General features: G+C 39.2%; 1 protein-coding gene across 21 annotated transcripts in view; it reads right to left on the minus strand.

Moving 5' to 3' along the window:
• The window catches only part of CADPS (calcium dependent secretion activator), a 434,360-nt gene that overhangs the window by 314,252 nt on the left and 104,506 nt on the right, over positions 1 to 15,602 (minus strand). For all 21 annotated transcript variants that reach the window (XM_087923596.1, XM_087923594.1, XM_087923593.1 and 18 more), the window contains exon 3: positions 10,370 to 10,702. In XM_087923596.1, coding sequence (XP_087779722.1) covers positions 10,370 to 10,702 — 333 coding nt within the window. The remainder of the gene's footprint in view (positions 1 to 10,369; positions 10,703 to 15,602) is intronic.

Here is a 15,602-nt window from a genome sequence, read left to right on the forward strand (position 1 = left end):
CTTTTGTGGAAGTAAAGATAGAGGGATTTTTAAAACAATTGAGTAAAACAGCCGCATCAAGGATGAAGTGCTTTTTTTAAAAAAGTGTATTTAATGAGAAACATCTAGCTTATGCATTCATTTATAGTTATGCAAGATAAGATCTAACTTGTTTTCTAACTTGTCACTTCATAATCACATTTCTCTACAGACTATGAAAATTATATTTGGGTTTTCACACCGTTGTTCTACTGTGCTCAGCAATGAGATCTTACAGGAGGATGAGACTGTCAAACTATTCATGAGATTTCAATCATTTTTAAAAATGAAATGGCTCCACTGTGAGATGGCATGATTGTACCCACAGCTAGGAAATGTTACTTATCTCTGCATTACAACAGCAAGAAAAAAAAACCAGCAATTAATGCCAATGATATGCCCGCTCATTGAAAACTTCATTCTCACAAACCACTAATGCTATAATAAGTCTCCAGAAAAAATTACATGGAACAGCTACTGACGATGTTTTGTTTTATAGATCAAGCAATTGTCAGCAAACCACCAGATCGTTGGTGTGGTTTATTTTTTCCATGTTGAAGATACTACCAACACATTAAATGTGGTATGTGTGTGTGTGTGTATGTTATTCAGCTTTGTTCAGGTATTTTCCCACATCATTATAGTTGTGCTTTTAAAGTTGAAGGAACGTTTCGGCAGAATCTCATCTGTCATCATCAAGCTTCTGTATTGTGTTCGTCTGTGAGTCAGACTTTTACAGTTGTTTCAGTTTTAAATTTGGGGCTAGCCTACTGCTGTGCCAGAATGGTTTTTTCTTCATCCTGATTGGTTGGGAGTCTTGGTCTGTGTTTATTGGTCTTGGAGTTTGCTGTATTCTGCTTGATTGGTGTTTCTAATATCTTTTGTCTGTTTTGTGGCTTTTTTTGTCTTGATTAGTTGGCAACATTGTGTTCCTGTATTGGAGGCTTTTACTGCAGCTTGGCTCCAAGTAAATGGACAGCTATCATTAGTTAGGAAGCTAGGTTTCATCTGGGTGCCTGGTTGGGGTGTGTTTGAGCTGGAGGTATCAGGGGGGATCTGTTTGTGCCCAGGTGTTTGCCTGGCTAGTGGTGTGGAGCTTTTTTTGTTTGTGAGTGAAGGCTTCCAAATAATTGACAGTCTGGTGGAATCATCTCTTCATTCATGCTTTCAGGTCTTTTTTCAATCTCTATGGCTTCTCTGATAATTCTGTGGCTGGGGTTTCTATAGTGGCTAGGTTTTGGTGCCATTGAAGTTGATGCTATGACCTGTGGCTTTCATGTGTTGGACTAGTGAGGAAGTGTGTTCCAGCTTTTTTACTGCATTTTTGTGTTCATCCAGGTGGGTACTTATTCTCTTCTATTGGTCTGTCCAATGTATGTGGCCAGGAATGATGCACAGGGGACTTCATATATGCCTTGGTTTTCCAGGTCAATTTTATCTTGGGGTTTCTAAGGATGGCTGCTATTTTTCTGTCTGTTTTGAAGGCAGTCTTGATGTGATGCCTGTGTAGTATCTTACTGGTTTTCTGTAGTACCTCTTATGTAGGGCAGGACAGCTGTTCAGCTTCTAGGTCTCCATTATGTCTCAGTGTGTTTTTGTGGATCAAGCCGGTGATTTTGCTTTTGTGGAAGCCATTGGCTGTCAGTACTTTATATATATATATATATATATACATTTGTTTTCTTAAGTTTTCATGGGTATGAAATACCATGTATGGTATTCAGCTTTGTTCAGGTATTTTCCCATGTCATTATAGTTGTGCTTTTAAAGTTGTAGCAACATTTAGCAGAATCTCATCTGCCATCATCAGGCTTCTCCTTCTTCTTCAACCTGATGATGGCAGATGAGATTCTGCCAAAACGTTGCTACAACTTTAAAAGCACAACTATAATGACGTGGGAAAATACCCAAACAAAGCTGAACACCATACATATACATATATATGATTAATAACCATACAATTTTTACATGTTGTATTTCATTTGCTTACAATATTGTTTCACATCGGTGCAAAGTGAGCCTCAGTTATGTTGTGTACAGTGAAAAATATGGCTAAACTCAGGGTTCCTAAACTGAGATTGGCTAATTCTTTCCAGCATAAATTATTGATGGCACTGGGCAAATGAAATGTGTGGATTGAAAGTCAACGATTGATGAAGTTAGAACCAAAAGTAAGTAAGAACACCTCTCCTTTCTAACAAACCTTCCTTCACTTTTGTTTCTGGTTGTTGTTGTTATTTATTTCTTCTTCCCTAAAAAATCAACTAGCAAAGCTGGGTGCAGAAAGATATTCCTATACATGTGAGCTGGTTGCTTCAATAAGTCTTGTGAAGTTTGGTTGAGAGGCACTGATGTCCAGGGGTGGGATTCTACCAGTTTGCACCTATTTGCTCGAACCCGCTGTTAACATTCTAAGTAGTTCAGAGAACTGGTTGTTAGAAGAAATTACTGGCCTAATCCTGTAAGGAAGGCAGGAAGGAAACATTCTGGTGTTGCTTACAGAAACTGCCTCTCCATTAACCCCTATTACATTCTTGGCAGAACTAAACTTCCTGTCTCAGCAACTTCTCCGGACTTCCCACCCGCTCCTTTGCTGGTACGTTGCTTGTGTGGAGTGACCATTCAAAGTTACAATGGCACTGAAACAAGTGACTTATGATGATTTTTCACACTTACGACTGTTGCAGCATCCCCACAGTCATGAGAGGCCAGGCGAGGAGATGTGTGCCTCGATGTGAATGATGTTGAATAGGCCACACCCAGCCAATAATATGACCACCAAGACATGACCACCCAGTCACATGACCACCAAGCCACGCCCACCACCTAAGCCACGCCCACTACCTAAGCCATGCCCACAGAACCGGTTGTTAAAATTTTTGAATCCCACCCCTGCTGAAGTCCAGTGGCTATATTAGTCAGTTTATTAATGTATTTATTTAATCAACAAACTTATATAGCCACCCTTCTCCCAGAAGGAAACTAATGCCCATTTTTTTCTCTCTACAATTTTTTTTATTTATTTAATTATAAAGTTTATTAGCCACCCATCTTACCTCAGGGTCACTCTGGACAACTTACAATAATAAAAGATCGAAACTGTATAAGCTAGAAGCATACATAAGTTAATAGAAAAAGCCAAACACTGCAACCCAATTAAAGATGGGGGGGCAGAGCAGGATGCAGGGAGGTGGGATCTATTGATAATTTATCAAGTACCTCCACTGTGATACTCCCCCCATTGGACCCCCAAGAATAATATAGAATAGAATAGAATAGAATAGAATAGAATAGAATAGAATAGAATAGAATAGAATAGAATAGAATAGAATTCTTTATTGGCCAAGTGTAGTTGGGCACACAAGGAATTTGTCTTGGTGCAAATGCTCTCAGTGCACATAAAAGAAAAAATACATTCGTCAAGAGTCAAGAATCATCAGGAACAACACTTAATGATAGTCATAGGTTACAATAAGCAATCAAATCATACTAGGAAACAGTCAACATAAATCGTAAGGATACAAATGACAAGGTTACAGTCATACAGTCACAAGTGGGGAGGGGATGGGTGATAAGGAGTGATGAGAAGGTTAATAGTAATAGAAGTGCAGACTTTGTAAATAGTTGGACAGTGTTGGGGGAATTGTTTGTTTAGCAGAGCCAAGCTAACTGACAGAGAGCCAGGTCTTTTGGCTCTTAGGAAAGTTGGAAAGTTGGGAGAGGATATCACTCAGGGAGGGTGGGGAAAGGAGTTCCAGACGGCAAGCATGAGACTCACCAATGGGCCTGCAGCATGCCTCCCCTGCCAGCATGGGTGGGATGGGCCAATCACAGTGGAATGAGATGGCTCCCTCAAGTAGCCTGGATCCATGCCATGAAGGGCTTTAAAGGTGATTACCAACACCTTGAATGGCACCAGGCAGAGATCAGCAGTAGACCATATGTGGTTATATACATAGTCCTCAATCTATGACCACAACTGAGTCCAAAATTTCTGTTGCTACGTGAGACTGTTGTTCAGTGAGTTTTGCCCCATTTTATGACATTTCTTGCCACAGTTGTTAAGTGAAACGCTACAGTTGTCAACTTAGTAACACGGTTGTAAATTGAACCTGGCTTCCCCATTGACTTTGCTTGTGAGAAGGTCACAAAAGGTGATCACACGGACACTGCAAGTGTCATAAATATGAGACAGTTGCTAAGTATCTGAATTTTGATCATGTGTCTATGGGGATGCTGCAACAGTCATAAATGTGAAAAACAGTCATAACTCACTTTTTTCCAATGCCGTTGTAACTTCACTCACTAAATCAACTGTTGTAAGTTGAGGATTATCTGTATCTATTCTATTCTATTCTATTCTATTCTATTCTATTCTATTCTATTCTATTCTATTCTATTCTATTCTATTCTATTCTACTCTACTCTACTCTACTCTACTCTACTCTACTCTACTCTACTTGCTGTCCCTCTAGCAACAAACAACTGTCAGCAACTTCCAACATTAAAACTGTCAATGTTGAACTGAACCTGGCAGAAACCATTTTCCTTGTTCATTGTTGCCACACAGTGCAGGAGGGGGAGAGGAGGTTGGAATGCCTTACCAGACACAACATAAAACTTTATCATGAGAACCAAGGTCATCTCCCAGGTGACAGAGGAAGGAGAAGAGTGCCTGAGCAGCCTGTCGTTTAACCTAATCGGCCAATGTGGCCAGTGACACTTGGGGAAGGGGTTATTGATTATTTTAATTATAGTGAAATTGCAGGAGTTAGTCAGGGTTGGTTTTATATTAAGTGTGCCGATATGATGTACCCAGTAAAGACGTTATTTGAGGAAGACAGAAGCCTCAGAGTTCTAATTGGCTTGGGTTCATTTGGTGGGTGGAGAGGTGTTTGGGGATTGACATGTGTATGTGCATGTTGAGTCTGGTCTCTGGGTTATGTGAATTTTATTGTATGCATACTGTGTATATACGTATAATGACAATAAAGAATTCAATTTAAAGAATTCAATTTAGTTGGAACCTTGACAAAAACATTGCAATCCTACCAAATAAATATCTTTAAAAGAATGAAAATAAAAATTCCAATCAAGATAAAATAGAGTAAAGAGAGGGACAGAGGGAACAAGATGTGTGGGAGGAGAGGTGGGATTGACTCTTAATTCAACAACTACCTCCACTATGATGTTAGGTTGCCAAGCCATCTAGCAGAACCAGATCTTCAGGTTCCTGTGGAAGGACAGAAAGATGCGACCCAATCTCACCTCAGGGATTATGATGTTCCAATGGGCAGGCACCACAGCAGGGTAGGCCTTTCTCCTGGATCCCTGAGCTACATCTGGTTACTCTATTTTTACTAATTGTTTTTAATCTATTCCAATTCAAAGGGAGGCAGTAAATGCTTCTCATCCTCAGTGTTCGTTTCACAAAACTAAAGTATTCACTATGTAAATGCTCCATTCTCCCGATAAACAAACTCTTTACTGAAGTTACCTTAAGGATGTTGTTGTCACCCCTAGAGGAAGCAGTGGTGCATTCAGCCTCTTGAGCCCTATAAAAGCTGATTGAATTAGTTTTTAATGTGATGGGACGAAAAATACATGGGGAGCAATTGGTCATGTAAGTAATGAAAGTAAATTAATACCAACATTAAATCAAATCTTGCTTTCTTTGACCCTACTCACTTTTTTAGAATGTAGCTCCTGTTTATTTCCTTTTTATATATCTACAAATCCATATAAATAAGACATTTGTTAGGAAAAATTGACATGAAATGGATACAAATATTTATGCACACTTTTAAAAAAAACTCTAGGTAGGTAGGAGGTAGGTAGGTAGATGATAGATAGATGGACATACAATATGATAGACATACAATAAATATGACAGACATACAATAAATATGATAGACATACAATAAAATAGGAGGAATTGAAAAGGTAGAAATGGAGAGAAACTAACAGGAATTAAAATGAATAGGAAACTGCTGTTTTGTAAATAAGAAATATTCCTAGAGGAGGAAGGTGTGTTGGATATGTTCATCACCTTGAGTTATTTGTAAAAATAATAAAGGCGGAATATAAATAAATACATTTCTCATCTGTATTAGTAACCAGAGTAATTCCTAACTAATGCCTTCTTTTTATATCTCTATCTTTTTAAATATGGGATACTTTTCATTTTTGACTTAGAGAAGGAGAAAGATGAAAAAAATGATCTAGGAAATCTAAGGAAATTGATCTAGTCATGAAACAAAATATGGTTGTGTCCATGTACTTATCAGGAGTTAAGGATGATTTAGAGGTTGTTGTATTTTAAAACTGTTCTGAATTTAATTGCAAGAGTGATAGAAAAATTCTGCCCCAACTGATGCCATAGACCCTAACCTGTTATCGCTATTTATCCCAAGACAGTTTGCCGATCAAATTTTCCACTAAATGTCAATTGGAAACTGTGTGCTACGGAAGTAATTCCAGCAGTAACACTGATAGCAATAGAAGAGCTATAAAAGAGATAATGGCAGAACAATCAGTCCCTATAAAAACAATGAACATGGAATGGTTAAAGACAGATTCCAGTTTGACTTGCTTTTTTTGTTATGATTGCTTCCTTCAAAGGTCAAACAACTTATTGTCCCGTATAAAACCCATTCATTCTGAAGAGTTCACAAGAACTCTTCAGATAAAGGTTAAGGAGAAAATAGATCTGAACCTTTTCCTAATTCTATGAGCGTTTTTCTCTAGATTATCCAGCATTTCTGGCTTCCTACTATTACACACACACACACACACACACACACACACACACACACACACAGAGAGAGAGAGAGAGAGAGAGAGAGAGAGACAGAGAGAGACAGAGAGGGAGAGAGAGAAAGAGAGAGAGGGAAGGAGGGAGGGAGAGAGAGAGAGAGAGAGAATTACAGAGTGGGAAGGGACATTGGAGGTCTTCTAGTCCAACCCCCTGCTCCAGCAGTGGACCCAATACCACACAGATCTCTCTCTCTCCATCCAGTCCTCATGTTATACTGGTGAAATAAGGAATGCTTAGAATGTAACCAGAATGGCATAACTTATGTAGGATGCTTATGAGCATAGTTCTAAAATCCAGGGATGTACAAAATAGATCCTGCAAAGTATAAATTCTCATCTGGATGACTAAAGGTAAATGTCTTGATCCGGCCCAGCATATGATTCTCCAAGATCTTCATTTGTCCTCTATCTGTCTCATTATTGCTACTCAATTAGGCCTTGCTGTCTGACCCAGTGTAAGTGTTAAGGAATCTGTGACTATTGCCAGATGTGATTGCATTACTGTTGATGCTTTATCGAACTATCGATTTCCAGAACAGTACTCTTGTTCACCTTGTGGCTCCTGAAACAACTTATTTTAAGATGCATTTTTGTGATGCTTGTAAAATTGTTTTCATTATTTTTAATCTATTATTCTCTTGCCCCTTATCTCTCAGTATCTTCCCATTAGAATCTATATGAAAGAAAAGTCACAGACAGCGCCAATAAGTCACTATTTTGAAAGACTGTTTGTTGAAGTCCTGCAGATACTATAACCATTCTCCTAAAACTAGATTAGCTGAGCAAGATCTCAGCAACCTTGAACAGCTGCAGAGATTCAGGGAAAGGCTGAGATATACAAAATGAACACACCAATATTATTAATCTGTAACTATGGTAACCCTTCTAGTTTAGGATGAGCCAATTGATTTCAAACTTGACTCCAAAGGTTCAAGCATTAAATGCATCCTCTACAGAATATTCATTCATATATTTTTATTTTATTTTATTTTATTTGTCAATTGCTTACAAGATAATAGGTATAAGTATAAACATAGTTATGAATACATGAAATGGATACATATAAGAAAAATAAAAAAAAACAATAGGACAGGGACAGTAGGCACGTTGGTGCGCTTATGCACGCCCCTTACAGACCCCTTAGAAAAGGGGTGAGGTCAATAGCAGACAGTCTAAGGTTAAAGTTTTTGGGGTTTGGGGAAGAAACCACAGAGTCAGGTAGAGTATTCCAGACATTGACCACTATGTTGCTGAAGTCGTATTTCCTGCAATCAAGTTTGGTACGGTTTACCTTGAATTTGTATCTATTGTGTGCTCTTGTGTTGTTATGGTTGAAGCTGAAGTATTCATTGACAGGTAGGACATTGCAATGTATGATTTTATATACTATACTTAGATTGGACCAAAGGTGGCATAGTTCTAGGTTTTCTAAGTCTAGAATTTCAAGTCTTGTGGCATAAGGTATTCATTCATTCATACCTTCATTCATTCTCAATATTTGTATGATTGGAAAACCATCCTTCCAACAACAGAAAAGAATTTACGAAAAATATAGCATATGCCTCAAAATCTAGCACCAGATAACTTAATGGTCCGGAGTCAGCAAAAACAAAATTAATCAGATAAGGCTAACATATAGTTTAGGAAAGACAAAACAAAACAAATTAACTCGTTCGGTCTATTTAATCAGCCAAAAGAGTGGGAGGAACCTTGGGTAGAAATTCTAAAAATATATTTGATTGCACTTAAATGAAAAGTCTAATTTTTAATTTCCAGCAATCCTTCTTGCAGGGTGCATAAAGGAGCCCAGTACAATTATATATATAGTTCAGCTCCAGAATGCCATATGACCAGATACAGATCACAGCCCGCTACTAATAATCTCCATTTTTTAAAATTAACCATATGTTATCCTCATTTATAAACTAGAAAGTGATTATTAACAGGTTCAGAACTTGGATTATAACTTTGAATTAATCAAACTTAGCTGATTGTCCTTCTAGTTCATCAGAATTGTTTAACTTTCTCCTCTTCTTTTTTCCTTAATATTCTCTCAATATTTTCAAGAAACTTTTTCCTTCTATTGCAGATATCCAGTTGCAACCTTATCTGAGTATACACTATGTCCTTTTTTTACCTTGATGAAAATCATAAAGCCCTTGTAAGCATTGCCAAGCATTTGTAAAACACTGTTATAGTCTTCTTGTCTTCCTCCCAATCCCCTCCATGTGTCCAAAACTGTCTGGCAGCTCTCTTGTCTCTATCATCCACAGAGGAGTCTTCAGGTTTCTGCTACACCAATATCAGTGCCATTAAATGTTCAAAGTCATCTAACTGAGATTTGAACCAACCATGTAACAAAAACTTTTTAGAAGCTGTGACAACTCCCTAGCTTTTGTGTAGCACACAATTTCCTAAAGCTTCTGGTCCTTTGTCTTGGACTCGAGGTTCAAAGTTTTTTTCAGATGGCAGAAGACTGTCTACCAGTTAGCCTAAGATTCTACCACTTTTCAAGTCTTAATTCCAGTATTTCCACTCTTGACATTTAAAAGACTCATGGGCCCAACCTAACATCTGTGTCATCAATTTCTCACCACGTTTAAAATTGTTGTTGAGTAAAGGAAGAAGAAAAAAATGTTCTCTTGTAATAGTTTATTCTGACAGCCTAGTCTGCTATAGTGAGAACATCATAATCAACTTTCTAGCATCAATAACATTCTGCATACTACATACACCCATACATAAGTAGGATAGAAAATTGGACAATCAACAGATACAAATTTTATTCTTCAGGAGCATTCTTTCTCCATATTGCTAATTATAAAATATTTATGGAACAGTACCATCATTTCTATTTCATTTGTTAAAAGGTAAAAGGCAGTGGTGGGATTCAGCCAGTTCACACCACTTGGGAGAACAGGTTATTAACTTTCGGAGCAGTTTGGTGAACTGGCTGTTGGAAGAAATCATTAGGGCAGAGAACCAGTTGTTTGAATCCCATCATGGGTAAGAGGCAAATCATCCATGTTTTCAGCCAAGCCAAGTTATAATGTCTTCCATCTGCCTATGTCATTATGCCTGGCTTTATGTGACCTGGCTGACTTCAAAAGCTAAACACTAAGGACTGATTTTCTATTAATATTTGGAAGATATGGTCAATAACATTGACAATACTCTAGACATCAATCAAAAATTTCATACAATAAGATCCAAATCAGAACACAACCGCCCTACTTCATCCCATCCTGGTAGAGCATGGTAGAATCATTAGTGCCTCAACCTAAGTCTGCTAGTCTTTTGAATAAAGAAAGCTTGCCATCCTATACCCAAAGGCTAATATAAGATGTCACCCCATCCTTCATATCAAGCACATCTTTCTGTGCCCCTCACAGCAGAAAAAAGCAGAAACAGAGGTAATAGCAAGAGACAAAGCTTCTTACCATATGATTCAGACTAACACCAGATCAGGAATAGATATTCTATGGTGTCTGCAATTTGGCAGCAGATGGCTCCCTGGACAACAAGGAGAACTTACCTGACATGCATTGTACAGAAGCTGATGCTCAAATTTCTTGATTCCCAGGATGTTCTGGAACATCTCATACAGCTGCTCCTTGCTGAGAATCAGCTCTGAAGCAGCACTGGCTGTCATTCTGGCTTGAGCTTTGCGTGGATCTTCTTCTCCTCGATATATGGCATCAAATTTGGCCATCCAGGAACTCAGGACAGTCTCCTTACTGAGGCCATCAATCTCAGGTAGGCTGCGGACCCTCTTTTCGATATGTTTCTTGAAGACTTCTCGGGAGTCATTAGCTGAGAACCCACCGCTCTGAACCATTTTGGCGACACGGTCACTTTTCAGAAATACCTGCAAGGTAAACAAAAGCACATACTGAATCCTTCCTAAATGTGAAAGAACTGGAAACATATCTCATTATAAAACTCCATAGGATTCCTTTGTGGGGCTGCCACAAAGAAGAGGGAGTCAAGCTATTCTCCAAAGCACCTGCAGGCAAGATAAGAAGCAATGAATGGAAACTCATCAAGGAGAAAAGGAACCTAGAACTAAGGAGAAATTTCCTGACAGAAAAATTAGTCAGTGGAACAACTTGCACCCAGAAGTTGTAAATTCTCCAGCATTAGAAGTTTTTAAGAAAAGATTGAACAACAATTTGTCTGAAATGCCGTAAGGTTTCCTGCCTAAGCAGGGGCTTAGACTAGAAGACTCCAAGGTTCCTTCCAACTCTGCTGTTCTGTTCTGTTCTGTTCTGTTCTGTTCTGTGCTGTGCTGTGCTGTGCTGTGCTGTGCTGTGCTGTGCTGTGCTATGCTATGCAATTCTATGTTGTGCTGTGCTATGCTATGCTATGCTATGCTATGCTATGCTATGCTATGCTATGCTATGCTATGCTATGCTATGCTATGCTATTCTGAGGTGGTATTCATTAGGTTCTGACCAGTTCTGGAGAAGCGAAAATTTTTGAGTAGTTCAGAGAACCAGCAAATACCACCCCTGACTGGCTCCACCTGCATCTATTCTCTGCCTCCCAAGTCCCAGCTGATCAGCTGGGTCTTCTTTTGTTGCCCTGCACAGGAGAACGGAGCTGGAAAGCAGGTTAGTGGGGTGGGGAGGGAATGGGATTTTTCAGTAACTTTCCCCCAGGAGTGGGGTGGGAATGGAGATTTTACAGTATCCTTCCCCTGCCACACCCACCAAGCCACATTCACCAAGTCACACCATGCCCACCAAGCCATGCCTACAGAACTGGTAGTAAAAATTTTTGAATCCCACCATTGATTCTATTCTATTCTATTCTATTCTATTCTATTCTATTCTATTCTATTCTATTCTATTCTATTCTATTCTATTCTATTCTATTCTAACCAACTATGCACGTGACATTCCAATCTGGGCATTTGTTTGCGGAATAATGTACTGTACATTGTGAATTTGGTGTGGGTGAGTAGAGGGAGGGAAGTAACCTTTTATATGAGTCTTATTACAGATTACAGTGGTAAATGTCTTTACTGTCAGTTAACTATGATCCTTTGTCACACCACTGTTCAATAGCAGAGAATATCCTCTACATGCAGATTCAAATAGAATGGGAGAACAAATTCTGAGAATCCTGTCCACATTCTGAACATTTGAAGAAAATAAACATGTTTCTAAAGGTTTCAGAGCCTTTATTACTTTGTCTTTTTAGACCATTCTCCACATTTCATGCAGAAATTCAATCAATTTTGCAATAGAAATGAGCTCTGGTCGCAAACACTCATTTCTATGCATTGGAGGCAAATTGATATTATTTTAAATTTGCTTTTGAAGAATGTCATATTCCATGGTAATGAAATCATGTGCTGTTTCTCCCAGTGCTCAGTCTCAGTTTTATGGGGACAAATGGGCATCCCTAGTTGACGTGGCTGATTTTTTGAAAAAGCTAATTTAAGCCAAGTTCAGACATGATTAGTGCTCAGAATGAAGAGTATCAGGAAATCCCAAAACTAAACTAGACTATGCAGTCAGAACACATCCTAGAGGAAGACAATGGCTAACCCCTTACTTATGAATGTTGCTAGGAAAACTATTGCTCCTATTTTTTCCTATAATCAGACAAATATCATGCTGTCTGTTCTATTACATCCATCTATGAGATTGAAAATGGGCATCATTTATTCTCTGTTATGAGCGGTGTTTAACTAGCTTTCATTCATGGGTCTATGATTTCCAGAAAGAGTTTCTTCTTTAATTCTTTTTTATTATGTTCCAAGGTCAGTACAATTTAAGTTTTTAAAAATACAAGTATAATCCAAAAATACAATAGCAGTACAAGGTGTAACCATTAGTATAATTGTATTATAACTAAGCAGGTATCTATTTTAGGCAGCTAACTCAGTGGCATATGCAGCAAACCACAACGATGCTAAAAGGACAACATGCAATGCCATAAAATGAATGCTGGTGGCTGATAGAAGTTGTGGTCACTGTATGATGACACTTTTCCTTGTTTTCAACCTCATTCCCCCTGCAGACACCAATGAATTAATTACTGTTTTGCTTCCTCCATGCTCGTATTTTACTTCTTATCTTACTTAAGATTTACATTGGCTATTTATTCTTTTCACAGCCTATGCCAACAAGATCCTTCTGTTCATGGAAAGAGGAATCAGGATTGTACACTGCTTGTGAAAATATCCTAAAACTCTATCAGATAGTGAAATAGCCCTGTAGCGATGGAAAAGAAGCCAGCTGGACTGGAGTAGTGGTCCCCAAGCAACAGGGTTGAAGTCTTTCCTTCAGTTGCTCCTGCCATTTGCTCATTGAAAAGTAGGCTGGTTGCATAAAGTTCCTTCCATGGAATTAAAATTATCAAGTGTGTGACTCTGTATGTGTGTGTTTGAGAGAGAGAGATGGTGCAGTGGTTAAAGATGTGTATCCAGTATTGCAGGATACTTCTGCTGATTGCCAGCAGTTCAGCAGTTCGATTCTCACTGGCTCAAGTTTCACATCCTTCCGAGGTCAGTAAAGTGAGGGGCCAGATTGTAGGGGGCAATATCCTGATTCCCCAAACCACTTAGGGAGGACTGTAAAGCACTGTGAAGTGGTATATAAGTCTACATGCTATTACTATTGTCATCCTGAAAGCTGACAGCCCGGGTTCGAGACCTGAGCACAACACAACAGGGTGAGGTCCCATGACTTGTCCCAGCTCCTGCTCACCTAGCAGTTTGAAAGCACACAATGCAGTATACAAATAGGTACCACTTCAATGGAGAGGTAACAATGTTCTGTATACCTTGATATATAGTCATGGTGGCCACATGATCATGGAAACGTATTCGGATAACGCTGGCTCCCTCAGCTAAAAAACATCTAATGAGCACCAGTGGTGGGATTCAATATTTTTACTATCGGTTCTGTGGGCGTGGCTTGGTGGGCGTGGCAGGGGAAGGATACTGTAAAATCTCCAGTCGGAGGTGGTGTGTGCTAGTTCTCTGAACTACTCCAAATTTCCGCTACCGGTTCTCCAGAACTGGTCAGAACCTGCTGAATACCACCTCTGAGCACCTCCCCCTAGAGTTGGACATGATTGGAGAGGGGAAACCCTTATCTCAGAGGTGTCAAACTCATGTCACCATGGCGGTCTCACATGATGTATCAGGACTTTCCCCCCCCCTTTCGCTAAACTGGCCATGGATGTGGCCAGCGCATGATGCATCTGGCCTGTGGGCCAGGAGTTTGACAGCCTGCTTTATCTTTGCCTCAATGACGACAGTATTGAGCTATTTAACATATTTTTCCCAAGTCTATGAACAATCCAAGATGGTGAGATTCTCAATGTCAACGCATTACAATAATTTCCTTCCCCCACCAATCCCTGTTATTTCCCAGATTCCATGTTTTTTTACTGAGTATCCCCTTATCTCCGAAGTTTGGATAACTACACTATGTTCGTTTCAGTAAATACTGAAATACCTCACGGCTAGGCAGAAAAAAATACAGTATGTTGTAAGAAAGATACATTACCTAAACAATTAACCTCATGGCATTGTGAAACAAGTTGGGACTACCCATATACAGCAGAATAAATTTTCCAATACACTTTGACCAGTGAGGGGCATCGTGGCAATGTTTAATTAAAAAAAATATTGCAGTGAATGACAGGGTGCTATTTCAGAAGCAAACACAGTTCAGATCCTTGTTACTTGGCTGCATCTGGTGTGAGAAAGGCAATCTGTGTTTCCTGCTATCTTCGGGATCTCTTTTTATCACCACTCACAAGCAGGGCACAGTAAGAAGCACAGGTCAGATTCGGGGGATGAAAAGGCACTTGACACCGTAATAGCTACTTTGGGAACAGGAAGAAATCGTGTTTTTTTTTTCCTACCTTCCCTAGCATCCACTTGTCAACAATGACCTTTTTGCAACAACAGTGTGAAAAAAAACTGGCCAAGGTAAAATATGAAAGAGAGATGTTCACCTGGAATATGAACATTGTCCATAGAGGAAATAAAACATGGCATTGCCCTTTTTCTATCAAATGAAGTGAAATTAATGGAAACCTTAAATGCCTTCATAAAAGCATAAAATCATAGGGCTGGAATGGACTTTGGAGGTCCCCTAGCACAGGTGTGTCAAACTCATGTCATCATGGTTGCATCACATGACATATTGGGACTTTCCCCCCTTCGCTAAACCAGGTACGGGCGTGGCCAGTACGTGACGTATCTGGCCCACAGGCCAGGGGTTTGACATCCCTGCTCTAGTACAATCCCCTCCACCCAAGGCAGGAATCCTTACACCATCCTGAACAAATGGTTGTCTAATTTCTTCTTAAAAATTTCCAGTGATGGAGCACCCACAACTCTGAGAGGCATTTTTTTCCACTGTTTAAGCCTTCTGATTGTCATGAAATTCCTCCTTATTTCCAGGTTGGATCTTCCACCCATTGCTTCTTGTCCTGTCCTCAGGTGCTATGGAGAGGTTTCCTCAGAGCTTAATAATCATATAAGCACATGACTTCTTCATATTCTGAATCTGTCTGAAGTGTTCAAAAAAAAATTCTTGTTCTTATTTGTGTCTTTTCAAGAGGAACAACTTTATATTTATTATTCAAACATGGAGGAAGAAGTGGGATTGGAACGGACCTAAGAAGTTCTTAGATACAAAAAGATAAGGAGCCCAGCTAGTGGCTGGAAGCAGAATAAAACCACTGGTGGGATTCAATTTTTTTTACAACTGTGGGCATGGCTTGGTGGGCATGGCAAG

Source organism: Pseudonaja textilis, chromosome 2 (genome assembly GCF_049901715.1).
Source record: "Pseudonaja textilis isolate UNSWEBS1 chromosome 2, rPseTex1.2, whole genome shotgun sequence".
Lineage (NCBI taxonomy): Eukaryota > Metazoa > Chordata > Lepidosauria > Squamata > Elapidae > Pseudonaja > Pseudonaja textilis.